A 12,035-nucleotide genomic window follows, 5' to 3' on the forward strand; every position below is an offset into this window, starting at 1 on the left:
TGCGCTTCGCAGCAACGACGACAACAACAGACAAAGCCTCTAAGATGTAAAAACTGGCTGAACAAACCGCAGCGAATGGAATGAAAATGCAGAAGGACGCCGCAACAACACACACACACACACACACACACACACAAAGCTCTTCATTGAAGTGAAACGCTGCCCGATCGATTCAGCTGCTGAAGTCGCTCACTGGCGGCAACGTACCAGCTTGAATGCGGCACCATCAAATAGTCCAAAGCTGGACACTCTGAGAGCCATTCAAAATCTTTTGAGAGCTGCATGCAACCGCGCAGCAAAACCTTGTGTAGGTGCTTGAGGTGACCAAGCAAGGAGACGTTGGTGAGCAGACGGCACTGGGAGAGGTCCACGTACGCAAGCGCGGTACAACTTTCGAGGCCGTTGATGTCCTTCAAGCGAACGGCCCCGGTGACCTCCAACACGTGTAGCTTCCGACAGCTGCCGATGCCTGCGAGCGAGCTGAGGTGCAAGCACTGCGTCGCCCGTAGCTCCGTGAGCAGCGGCGACCCCCGCAACCACTTCAGGTTCTGCATGTGGCGGTTGTGCGTGATGCACACCTTCTCCAGCGACGGCAGCGGCGGCAGCGCGGCAAAATCCTCGACGCTCGAGCAGTTGAAAAGGGTTAGTTCGCGCAGCATCCGCGCGGCGCGGTGGACGAGGGGCGTCAACCTTATCATGTCCGGCAGTGATATGTCGAGGAGCTGCAGGCAGTCTAGCCCGATCCCGAGCCCGCCAGACGCGGCTCCCTCTGGCAAGATGAGGGAGCTCGAGCTGTGCTGGTGGAGCGTCAAGGAGCGCAGAGCCCCTGCCAGTCTCGGCAACCAGGAGATGCTGCGTAGCATGGCGCAGTGCTGAATCGATATCGCTCGCAGCTGCGTAAAGCCGCAGAAGACGTCGAAGGCAGCAAGTCGGTTGCAGCTCTCCAGAGTTACCTCCCGCAGTCCGGTGAGGCCGCGCAAGGCGTCCAGGTTGGTGTAGCAGCAACCGCTGAGGCTGAGACGCTCCAGGTACAGGCACTGCTGTATCCAGCGCGGGAGTGCGCGACGGAGGGAGGCGGAGATGTGCAGTTCCTCCAGCACCGGCGTTGCACCGGCGGGGAGCGGGAGCACTAACTTGTTCCGGCGAGGCCGAGGCGCGGGAAAGCTGCCGGCGCTTCCCTTCGCCGCCTTTCCAGCTTTTGACGCCGCTGCGGCTACCTTCGTGGCTTTCCTGCTTTTCACGGACAACGGCGCACGCGGGGCCGGTGGGGGAGGTGGAATTTTGCCGGAAGTCTCCGCAGAGTTCGGCGCAGAGTCCGTGCGAGTTTCTTCCTCCTCCACCTCCTCATCGTCGTACGTGACGAGCCCGTGGGCATCGTGGAAGATGGCGGCGGAGCAGCGGTTTAAATGAAGAACACGCAACGACGCGTAGAAGCGCCGCAGCAGCGCGATGGCGGGCAGCGAGACGGTCGTCACACGAACCGCCCGCAGCGGTGCGTTCAATGAAGTGATAAGCTGATTCACCTCCGCCTGCCTCCACCGCAGACACGACCGCACGTCCACCTCCACGATCCGCCGTGTGACAGACGGCGAGAGCTGCACGTCCCACAGCTCCGCCATGCGGTCCATCTGCAGCGCAAAGGGGGCGTTGGGCACTCGCAGGCGCCGCACGCCCGCCGTCGACCCCGCCCCCACCGATGCCAGCACCGCCTCGCCGACGTCTGCACTCGAATACAAGTACAGCCTTCGCACGTTCATTTCTTTCACGCGCACACAGCACACGAGTCGGGCCGCACCGGCAGCGGTGGACACCTCTGCCATGCAGCGGTCAACCCACCACATCCCAGCTTCCGCGGCCGCCAAGGCATTGCGGTGCGGCGCCAAGTCGTTGAGCGTCACCACCAGCACCTCCGTTGCATCCGGCGGGAGAGACAGACACACGTCTGCGCCGGGCACACGCTCCGCCTGCACGCGCTCCACCGTGAAGTCGCCAGTGCTGCTCTGCGCGACGGCGCCACGCCGCTCCGCCGCACTGCGCAGACGAGGGCCAGCCGCCAGCGCTGCATAGGGCAGCGACGTGGACGAGCGTGCCACCTCCTCGAAGATCGTACGCATTCAAACGTAGAGGAAGAGGAAGATCTGGGACGAGTCACACCCACACACACACACACACGATAAAAGTACAGGAAGACCAGCGCAGCAAACCGCAAAGTAAAACCTGCAGAGTCTGCGTCACGCACAGAGAGAGACACACACACACGCTGACAAGAGAACCCGCACTCGATACGCGTTGGGCGACGGCGGATAAATCTTGAGGAAGAATCTCCCACACAGACCGAAGAAGAAGAAGAAAGAGCGAGCAAAGCGCCGTAATAAACGCCTCCTTTTAGAGGCACAAAAACAAGCCAAATAAAATAGTTATATATGAATGGTGGTGGTCGAATGACGTGTATAAGAATCAAAGGAGAATGCAACGGCACAAGAGAGGTGAGGGATAAACCCAGTTGTGGCCGAAAAATGAGTCGTGGGAACAACACGAATGCAGCAGAGGGCACCAAAAAATGGAGATGGAAAGATACGAAATAATAATAAATAAAAAAAACTTGTGTGGGTGTGCGTCTTCAACGACAAAAGCTGCGCCGTGGTCCTCCAACCGTGACAACACAGGCGATACAAAACAACAGCTTCGGCGTCACGCGCAAACGAGACCAAGAGGTGGAGTCAAACAACAAAACAGTGGCACCACCAAGAAAGAAAAAAATATGGAGAATAAAAGTATTATCAAGACACGATTATCTTTTTAAAAGGGAAAAAAGAAATAACACTCAGAAATAATAATAGTAGAAAACCGAGATACAGATTCTCTGCTTCGCTGGTCCGCGCCGTTTTTCGTGCTGTTCAATAAAAACCGTTTACAACTCTAAACGCACTTCAATTCACGGGTGCGTTTCCAAAGAACAACAACAGAACAATAATGTGAAGGCCGCGTTAACGAAGGGGAATAAGAATAATAACAGTAAAAAGAAGCTTAACACACACGCCAAGACTGGAATGCAAAATAAGAAACAGGCAGGTAAGAGTGGTAACCGTAGTAATACTTATATACGAGAGAAGAAAAAGAAATAGACAAGAGAAGGTATCACCTTGATAACAGTACTGGTGTGCCCGGTGACGAGACGGGGTGTTTCAACCGTTTTTTTTCCTCTTCTTCTTTAATGTATCTCTCGTAAGAGAGGAGGACGAAGGAAAGAAAAGGAAAGGGCGCCTCTATTCGAAATCCTCCTTTGACCTTGCAGGTGCGCAAAGTACGAGTAAAGGAGAGACCAAAAACAACAGAAGAAGAAGAAAAATAAGATAGAGAAAATAGCGGAGCTGTTCTCTTCGCTCCGGCGGGTGCTCGTTCTCGTCCTCTCCCTCCCTCCGCGACGTCGCACAAAGGGGATCGTGAGAGAAAATAGAAACGAGTGCTTTCTTCTTCTTTGTTTTTCGCTCTTCGTTGTGTCAGTAACACACGCACTCACGTACAATACACACAAGCACACGTACACAAGAAAGTAGAAAGGAGAGAAGGAGAAGACAACACACCAATCAAAAAAAAAAAGGTCGAGAACTTAAACTTCTCGTGTCGTTGTCGTTGGGATACGTACGTGAGGTTCACGTGTTAAGCTCCTTGCCGAAGAAGGGGAAAGTAAAGTTACCAATGAATAAATATATATATATATATAATAATAAGAGTAGAAGAAGAAATTTTTTGGGGGTTTTTTTTTCTTGAGAGGCAGTATTACGGTAAAGGAGGCACAATTGCGGAAGCAAGAACAGACCATATAGATAAAGTACGTCGGAAAGAACACGTCGTATTTCACGTTATCAAAGAGCGGCGTCAAAAGGCCGCCAAACAAACAAACAAAAAACGAGTTGAAGAGAGCGAGGAAGATAAAGTAATAACAAAGAAGAAGAAAGACAATAAAAGGAAAGGGAAAGAACACGAAGAGAAATGTGAGGTGGTGCTTCCAGTGTTTGCGGGCGTGTGGGGAGTTGAGCCCCACCACGGTACGTCCACGGCGTTGGCAGCGGTTCACGGCGGAGAGGGAGGAGTAGAGAGAGAGAACAAGAGATGGACAGCAACAACAAGGTGGAAAACGTCGCTTAAACTTAATTATTTAAATAAATAAATAAATAAATAATAGTAATCGTATTAAAACGGCCAAAAGACAGCGCCTTCGAGCAGTGAAAGGGGAGAGGGAAGTACGCGGGTCGATGCGTTAAAGTAAAGTGGGAAAGCACAACTGAGAAAACAGGAGAAAACAAACAATCAAACAAAGAAAAAGGAATGAAAAAATGCCGACGGGCAAACGAGAATGGAAAAATGAAGCAGCTCCCAAGAAGTGAGCAAAACGTGAGCGTTGATGTGAGACGCAAACGACGGGGGCTGTAAAAGGGCTGTGAGGGGGGAGGGGGCTGGCCGCTCACGAGCTGCGACTGTTGTGTAGGAGGCTTTATTGCGAGATTACCACAAAGACAGAGTACCAGAAAACTCAAAAAAAAAAAAAGGAGGGAGGGGGACTTCACCACCACCACCGAAACCGAAAGAAGAAAGAGAAAAACAAACTAACAAAAAGAAAAGCCAGATCAACTGAGGAGAAAGAGAAATACACGGAGCGAATTAGACGCCTAGCAGCGTAGGCAGAAATAGTTTCTTACCTCAGTACCAGCAGCCAAAAGCAGGGGGAAAGGGGGATAAGACGCTTCGAGTTCAACCTGCTTCTTTTTTGCTGTTATCTGATTATTATTATTTTGTCTTTTCTGAAGACCAAGACCAACAACTATCGGAGTAAATAATAGAAATATTTAAATGGCAGGACTAATATAAACGCGCACAGGCGTGCTAAGCGAAAACTTCAAAAAACCAAGAAACAAATAAGAAGAGACTGAGTGGAAAATGTCAGATATAGATATACACCTGAAGAGGGGAAATAAGGCAAGTCTTTTAAGGATGTGTCGGTGTATTCGAGCTTATTGAGTTTGAATACAACACGGGCTGGGGATGACGGTGGGGAAAAACACACAAAACAAAACTAACAGAGCAAACGAGAAGCAAGAGCAACGACGCTGGAGCTGCGCAGAGGAGGAACTACAAGAAGTTTGAAAGGGAAAAAGGGAGAAACAAAAGAAACAAAAAACGGAGTGGTTGAAAAGTGCGGTGCAGACACGTGCTCGTCTGTTCTCGACTGCTGTTTTGGCTCCCTACTGCCTCACCTGACCGTTAAGAGAAACCAAATACCTTTTCTTTTGTGAGACGGAGTCGCGGACACGTCGAAGGCTTCTTATGCCGACCGCGCAAGCAGCCACAACACCAAAATAATAATAATAACGACAGAAAACACGTGAGAAGAGCCGCACCGATGTGCGATAAGTTCCTCTCGGTTGAATGACCGGGCGCAGTGGAAGGAAGAAAAACCAAGGTACACAGTTTCTCTCTTCCGCTGTCGCTCCAACCTACGGCGGAGTGCGTCGGACTCGTCCGTAAAGAGGGGCGAAAACAACTACGAACGAGGTGGAGGTACAGGTACACAGACGCGCACAAGCACACACACTGACAGGCACACAAGGAAAAGAAAGAAAGAAAAGAAAATGCGCGCGACCCACCAACCCAAGCCTTGCAATCAATGACCAGCGCACTCGAGGCGCAGCCCTCTTGCCTTTCTCTCCGTGGATGCGCTCGTCTGATGTGCCTCTGTAGAGGAGAGTCCACAACAGTTGCGCCGTTGGTTTGGTTTCCCTCCTACCTTGCGAGCTGCCTCCTGCGGCGGCAAAGGTTAAATGAGCTTCTCTTTTGCTGTGGTTGACGATGATCCGTTGGCTTGTTTGCCGCTGATCTCGCTGAATCGATTGACAAGTCCCGCGACGAGAGACGCTTCTACTTTTGGTTTACGCTGGCAGCTCTGCTGTGTTGTCCAGCGATTGCCGAAGCACCGCCTCGTGCCGTCCAACGTACGTGTGCGTGTATACGCGCCCCTCCAACAAAACTTGTATGAGCGGGGTATAGGACAGACAGTGCTGGACAGACGAGTGAAATGAATCTCAGCCGACTGCAGGAAAACAGGAAAATAAGAAAATTCAAACACCAACGTGGAAACACGAAACAGCAGCGGCGTTGCAGCTGTACCCGGAGCAGCAGAGGAAGAAAACAGAACTCAAACAACGACTTTTCCTTGTGGCTCTTTTTTTTTCGGAGGCGTCGGCAAGCGCGGAAGGAAGAGAAGGGAAAAGAAGAATTATCACTGGGTATACAAAGAAACACAAAACAAGAAGAAGAGGACACACATACACACACACACACAGAGGGAGGAAGGGGTGAGCGGCGGGGCAGCGCCCAATGCGATTAGATTCGAAATCAGCAACAGCAGCACGTCAACGAGGTTGGAAAAGAGTAGACACCGCGAAGGTGCAGAAAGATAAACGTCGAGGAGCCAACAAGTCAGAAATTCGAAGTGACAGAGTGACAGGTAATGTGGGCACACCAGCAACCAAGAAGGAGAATAATATAATGTTGATAGTCGAGGAGAGGAGGGAAAATAGCTGGTATGTCGAATACGAAAAGTACGAGAAAATACGAAAACAAAAGACTTCATAAATCAGAAACCACAGAATATATATAATGCAAAGAAGAGGTGTGATGCTGCGAATCACAGAGATAGAGAACGGAAAAAGTAAAAATATTCGAAGACGAAAGAAGAGGAAGCGAGCACCCACGCACACGCACGCACACGCGAAGGTCAATGGAAGCGAAAAAAAAAAGACAAGAAATAGGAGGGAAAATACGAAAAACAACGCAAAATGGTGGCTTTCGATCGCGAATTAACGGTGACGACACACGTCGAGTAAATTAGAGTTATATATAGATATATATATATATATATATGTTCAAGAAATTGGAGAAGGTAAAGTAACTTACAGAGAGATGCAGTCGACGGCTTTACTTGCTTGGGATGTATGTCACGGTGCAGAAGTGTGTATCAACACGTAAAACCAAACGAGAGGGGAAAAAAAAAGATCCAAATAAAAACACTGAAAAGCAAAAAAAAGAAGAAAGCGAACTGTTCAAAGCTCAAAAACTAAACTTATATTATACTACCTTCTTCCTCTTGCTGTTGTGAAGCAGGTCCGTGACGTCTTGTGCGAGTGCAAGTCTGCAAAAAAGAAGAAAAAAAAAACGGAACTGAATGAACTCCAATCGAGGTAGATATCGTTGCAGCCGCAGGTCCGCAAATATAGCGCACAGGCGCCGGAAAGAAGGACAGCAAAACTGAACCAAGCCAACACAAATCGCACGCAGCAACACACGGGTTTTTCTCTTTCTTTTCGCTGTTGATGCCACCAAACTCTTTTTTATTCCCCTTTCTTTTGTCCGTTATAACTTTGCGAAGATCCGGTTCTTTCCGTTCTCTTTTCCCCTTTCTTCAACGACGGAAAGTGGCAGTTGCGAAGAAACTAGGAGAAGAAAAAACCTTTGTTTATTTACAAGATGTTTGCTTTTGCTTATGCGTGCTCGTGCTTATGGAACAACGACGCCAACACGAACCGCAGAAACAACGTTGAAGCTCTATTTTTCGTCTTCAAAAAACAATTTACATATATACATATATGTATAACAAAACTCTGTACAGTTCACGTTGCTGGGCGATATCAAGGGGGATGGCACGAAAGAACGGGTCACACACCGGATCGACAGCACGTATACATCAACAAAACCGACAGTACGATTCGACAGGCTTCGTGGCAAGCCAAAAGATTTCTCTCCTTTTTTTTTTTAAGCACTTTCTAAGAAAGCAAAAGAAAAAACAACAACACGGACGGGAAAGAGAAGAGGAACACCCAGCAGGAGGTGCATTAAACAATGTGATTCATATAAAACAAGAAGAGATGGGAAGAAGGGAGAAAAAGATTTCAGACACCCTACACAAAACAGAATAAAACGAAGAGGTCTTTAAAGAAAGGAAGTTTTTTTTTTGGTTTTTCTGCTGTTAGTATTAGAGTTTCGCGTCTGGTGAGAACTCTCTTTCGCGGAGTGGCTCTGTGTTTGGTGGTGGTGGTGGTGTTGGCGCAGGCATAAGGCACGTATATAGATATTGAAAGCGATGATGAGAGGAGTGCGTGGGAGGGAGGGAGGAGGGGAGGGAAGAGGTTCATACGTCGTTTATTATTATTATTATTTTTACGGCGTGTTACAGTAACGATGGTACGATACGTGCAACAAGAGAAAGAAGGAGCAAGGATGCACGAGGGGGATGCGCGCAAGAGCGACGTGGAGAGGACGCGGACGCTGCCGTGGTGTTGGTACTGCAAGAAAGACCTTTAAAGCGTCCCTCCTCGAATAACACAGCGAGGTGTGTGTGTGTGTGTGTGTGTGTGTGTGTGTGTGCAGAGAGCCACCTGCTGCGGCAGAGGTGATGATGCGCTCAGCAAACTGCATAAGGTCGCGAGCACGCCAGTTTAAATATATTTATTTTGTGGAGGGCGTCGGCTCGTGTGTGCGCAACCCCCAAACATTCAACAGCAACAACAAGAAAACCAAAAAAAGCCCTCCGCGTGACCGACGGCGTTCATCTCACGCCCGCCCCTTCACCTGCGACTGCGCTCCACGCAAGGGGACACCAACCAGCAACGACGCAGAAGTGCAGGCGAGCAGGCGGGCGATCTCGCCCACACGCAGATGCGCATGTACCGCTCTATTGCTATCGGCTTTCTTTTACGTTTACACGGCAGCGGCGGTCACGCCTTGGCGGCTGGCGCCTTCGGAATTACCGCTCCTGCCTTTCTGAACTGTCGGCCGATGCACGAAAGCGGTGTCCACAGCAACGGTGTCGTGGCGGTACAAAACCGCATCTGCAGTGGCAGCAGCGGATACGTGCAGCAGTTCGCGACGAGGTAGTTCAGCAGCAGCCGCGGGGTGAGTTGCAGGCCGTACACGGTGGGGCCGACGTTTAGGTAGTGGCCAGTAGATGTGTGAAGGGCTGCCAGCCAGCTGCCGACGTCGCCAACGCCGAGACGGTGCGTGTGCAACAAGTACGTGAGGAAGAGCGTCATGGACTCGCCCAACACGTAGAGGTAAACGGTGAAGAAAAGGCCGCGCTCAAGCACGAGACGGTTAAAGCGGCCCGGCATCGGAGGCCGCGAAGGACCCGCAGACGACGCGGCGGTGGTCGTCGTCGCAGCCGCAGCCGACGGCGACTTCTTCGTGGAGCTCGAGCCTTTTGCAGCCGATTTGGCTGTGAGTTTGTTGTAGCTGCGCGCGTGCGGCGGAGCGTCGCTGCCGTCGCGGTGCGATCCTGTCGGCGTCGCGGGCCGCTTCTTGGGTGCCGTTGCCGCTGCCGCGGAACGCCGGTGCAGCCGCTCTGCCTGCCGGCTGGACATGCAACGCGAATTGAAGCGTAACCTCCCCATACGTGAGAAGGTCGCGGATGGGCTGAGGCAGCCGAACGCTCGCAGGTGTCGCAGCATGGCGCTGCACGATTGCGTTGGAAAAGAAAAGAAGAAGAAGGTGTTTCTTCTGCGCGAAGGACAAAGATGGAGCACGCGCTCTCGCGCCGCTTCTCGTGCGTTCCTTTCTTGACTATTTCATCGCCGTGGGGAAGAAAACGCGTAGTGCAAAACAAACAAAAAAAGAGTGGAGAAACCATTCGAAGGAAATCGTGTGGCGCGCGCGTCCAACAACACGTGGCGGCATTGGCACGAACTGCTCTGCGCCACCTGCTGGCACTCCACACGCACGCAACGGCAACGACGGCAAACCCGCCCAAGCAGACGCGCTGCACACGGGACGACGCGACCGATCAGATGCAGTAGTAATAGCAAACACCATCATACCCGGTGAGGGAAAGCGCTGAAAGTGGAAAGCTTTTTCGAAGCGGTGTGCGCATCGGAAGTTGAGCTGCAACGCACACATGCCTGCACATGCAAGGAGCAGGCGTACGAAGCTGTTCCTGCATCAACCATTGTCCTTCTTTTTCTTGCTCTATTATGTTGATTTACGGACGGAGTGAAGCAGCGACACACTCGTGATATTTTACTGTTGCTTGCAGTTTCCCTTCCTCGTAAGCTGTGCGCCACCACGCCACCTTTCTACCCTTCTCCCCTCTCCCCTTCGGCATCGTCGCGGCCCTCTACGCGAAGCTGTCCTCCGTGAACGGCTCGTCATCTGATATCTCACGCGACGACGTGTTCCAGCACTCCTCCAACTCCGCCAAGCTCGGGCCCTCCTCCGGCTCGCCGTACAGCACGCCGCGTATCCCGTTCAACACGGGCCGCAGCACCGCCAGCCGCGGCAGCGTATCCGGGAAAAACACCACCCGCTCCGCCCGGTTCTCCACAGACGACGAGAGGTAAAAGATCGGCTGATAGCGGGCAAAGGCGTCATGAATAACGAGCGAGCGCAGCATCTGCAGGTCGACAAACACTTTATACCGCAGCGTGTGGAAGATGCCGTAGGAGGCAAACTGCAGGCCGACGCCCCGCATCACGAGTACCTCCTCCACATAAACCCGCGAGAACGCGCTGCTGAGCCGCTTCGCGAGCAGCACTACGGAAAAGAAGAACAGCACGATCGTCACGGTGACGTCGAGCGCTGCCGCGTGCGTCGCCTGGGTGTACGAGGACGAGGAAGAGGCGGCGACGGTGGGCGTGGGGACCAGTGCGCTGCCGGAATTGTGCGTCGCGACCGCACGCGTGCTCGCTTTGTCCTCGCTGATCAGCGACGGCGACTCCCCCTTTGCTGCATCGAAGCCGGTCGCACCTACTCGAGCGCCAACGTAGCGGCCTATGAGGCTCGCCAGCAGCGACATCACCCACGACGTCGAGACACCGCCTCTACCACCCGCACCACCACCGCCGTTGCCGCTGATGATGTGGTTCCCTCTGCCCCTCATTTGCTGAGACGCATGCAGACGGGAGACGAGAACTAAGAAACATGCCACGGCGGTGGCCACGAGCACCATGTCCGCCGCGCCAAAGAGGCGCAGCAGCACCACACGCCAAGAAACAGGACACTGGTTGGGTGCGCCGCCCGCATTGAGGCCGGATGCACTTCGGCTGTGGTTGATGCCGTTGGCGTTGTTGCCGTTCAAACCTACGGTGGACAAAGTGCCGCCCGTCGTCGGACTCGCTGCGGAGGGCCCGTTGCTACTCGTACACGACGTGGTAGCCGCAGAGCCGGGTGCGCTGCTGATCGGTGAGCCGGACCGTGCAGACGCGGCTGCACCGCCAGCTGAAATGCTGTTGCTGCTGCGACTGCTGCTGCGCCTTGCGTCGTAGGGTGTAACCCCTCCCTCCTGTCGACACACACGATAGGCGCGCATCGCCTTACTATAATCCACCTGCTCCAGCCGCACCACGGCGCCGGTGTTCGTCACGTGGTGGTCCACCAGCACGGTTGTTTTGGGGGAGATAGAGGCAGTGATTCCTGCGCCTCCGCCACTGCGGTAAACGTTCAAGCCAGGGGAGAACGGCTCCGCAGTGCTCATCGGTGTTGTCGAGGGTTGTATGCTGGGGGGCGAGGGAACACGGCAGAGACGGGGCCGCGGCACGCCGTTGCCGGCGGTGACCGCACCGACTTCTGTGGGCCCTCCATTGCTCGCGTTGTTGGCTTTGTCGGGGTACACCAGCGGGTCGGGCACCACCTTGGAGCGACGCGGCTGCATGACGAGGCTTCGACGCAGCAGTAAAGCGGCCCCAAAAAGAACGTGACACGCACAAGTACTTTCAAAACAACAAAAAAAAGAATAAATAAATATTTAAAAGACGGGCGTCTCCACGGAGAAAGCCAAGGCAGTGACCACGGTAAACAGCCGCGCACGCACACGATGGGGCGTTCAATGCAATGTGCGAGACCGGCAGAAGCTAGTGGCCAAAGGCGAAAAAAACCTTCACTCGTCCGTAACAGCGCCAAAACAGAAATGGCCCCCACCAAAAGAAGAAGAATTCCACGCACGAGAAGGAGAAGGGAAAGAGAAAGAGAGAGGTTGAGCTCACGCACTTCAG

General features: G+C 52.7%; 3 protein-coding genes across 3 annotated transcripts; all 3 read right to left on the reverse strand.

The window, feature by feature from the left end:
* Positions 1–143: 143 nt before the first annotated feature.
* Positions 144–2,114, reverse strand: ABB37_09067 (hypothetical protein; the record flags this gene model as incomplete). Its single annotated transcript, XM_015808332.1, has 1 exon — positions 144–2,114. One exon carries the CDS (start codon positions 2,112–2,114, stop codon positions 144–146), a length of 1,971 nt encoding a protein of 656 aa, XP_015653223.1.
* Positions 2,115–8,771: 6,657 nt separating this feature from the next.
* Positions 8,772–9,613, reverse strand: ABB37_09068 (putative mitochondrial hypothetical protein; the record flags this gene model as incomplete). The annotated part of the gene is made up of 1 exon (XM_015808333.1): positions 8,772–9,613. The coding sequence occupies exon 1, from the start codon at positions 9,498–9,500 to the stop codon at positions 8,772–8,774; it is 729 nt and encodes a 242-aa protein (XP_015653224.1). The 5' UTR covers positions 9,501–9,613.
* Positions 9,614–10,162: 549 nt separating this feature from the next.
* On the reverse strand, positions 10,163–11,919 carry ABB37_09069 (hypothetical protein; the record flags this gene model as incomplete). Its single annotated transcript, XM_015808334.1, has 1 exon — positions 10,163–11,919. The coding sequence occupies exon 1, from the start codon at positions 11,693–11,695 to the stop codon at positions 10,163–10,165; it is 1,533 nt and encodes a 510-aa protein (XP_015653225.1). The 5' UTR covers positions 11,696–11,919.
* Between the last annotated feature and the right edge of the window lie 116 nt (positions 11,920–12,035).

Source organism: Leptomonas pyrrhocoris (assembly GCF_001293395.1).
Source record: "Leptomonas pyrrhocoris isolate H10 chromosome Unknown, whole genome shotgun sequence".
Taxonomy (NCBI): Eukaryota; Euglenozoa; class Kinetoplastea; order Trypanosomatida; family Trypanosomatidae; genus Leptomonas; species Leptomonas pyrrhocoris.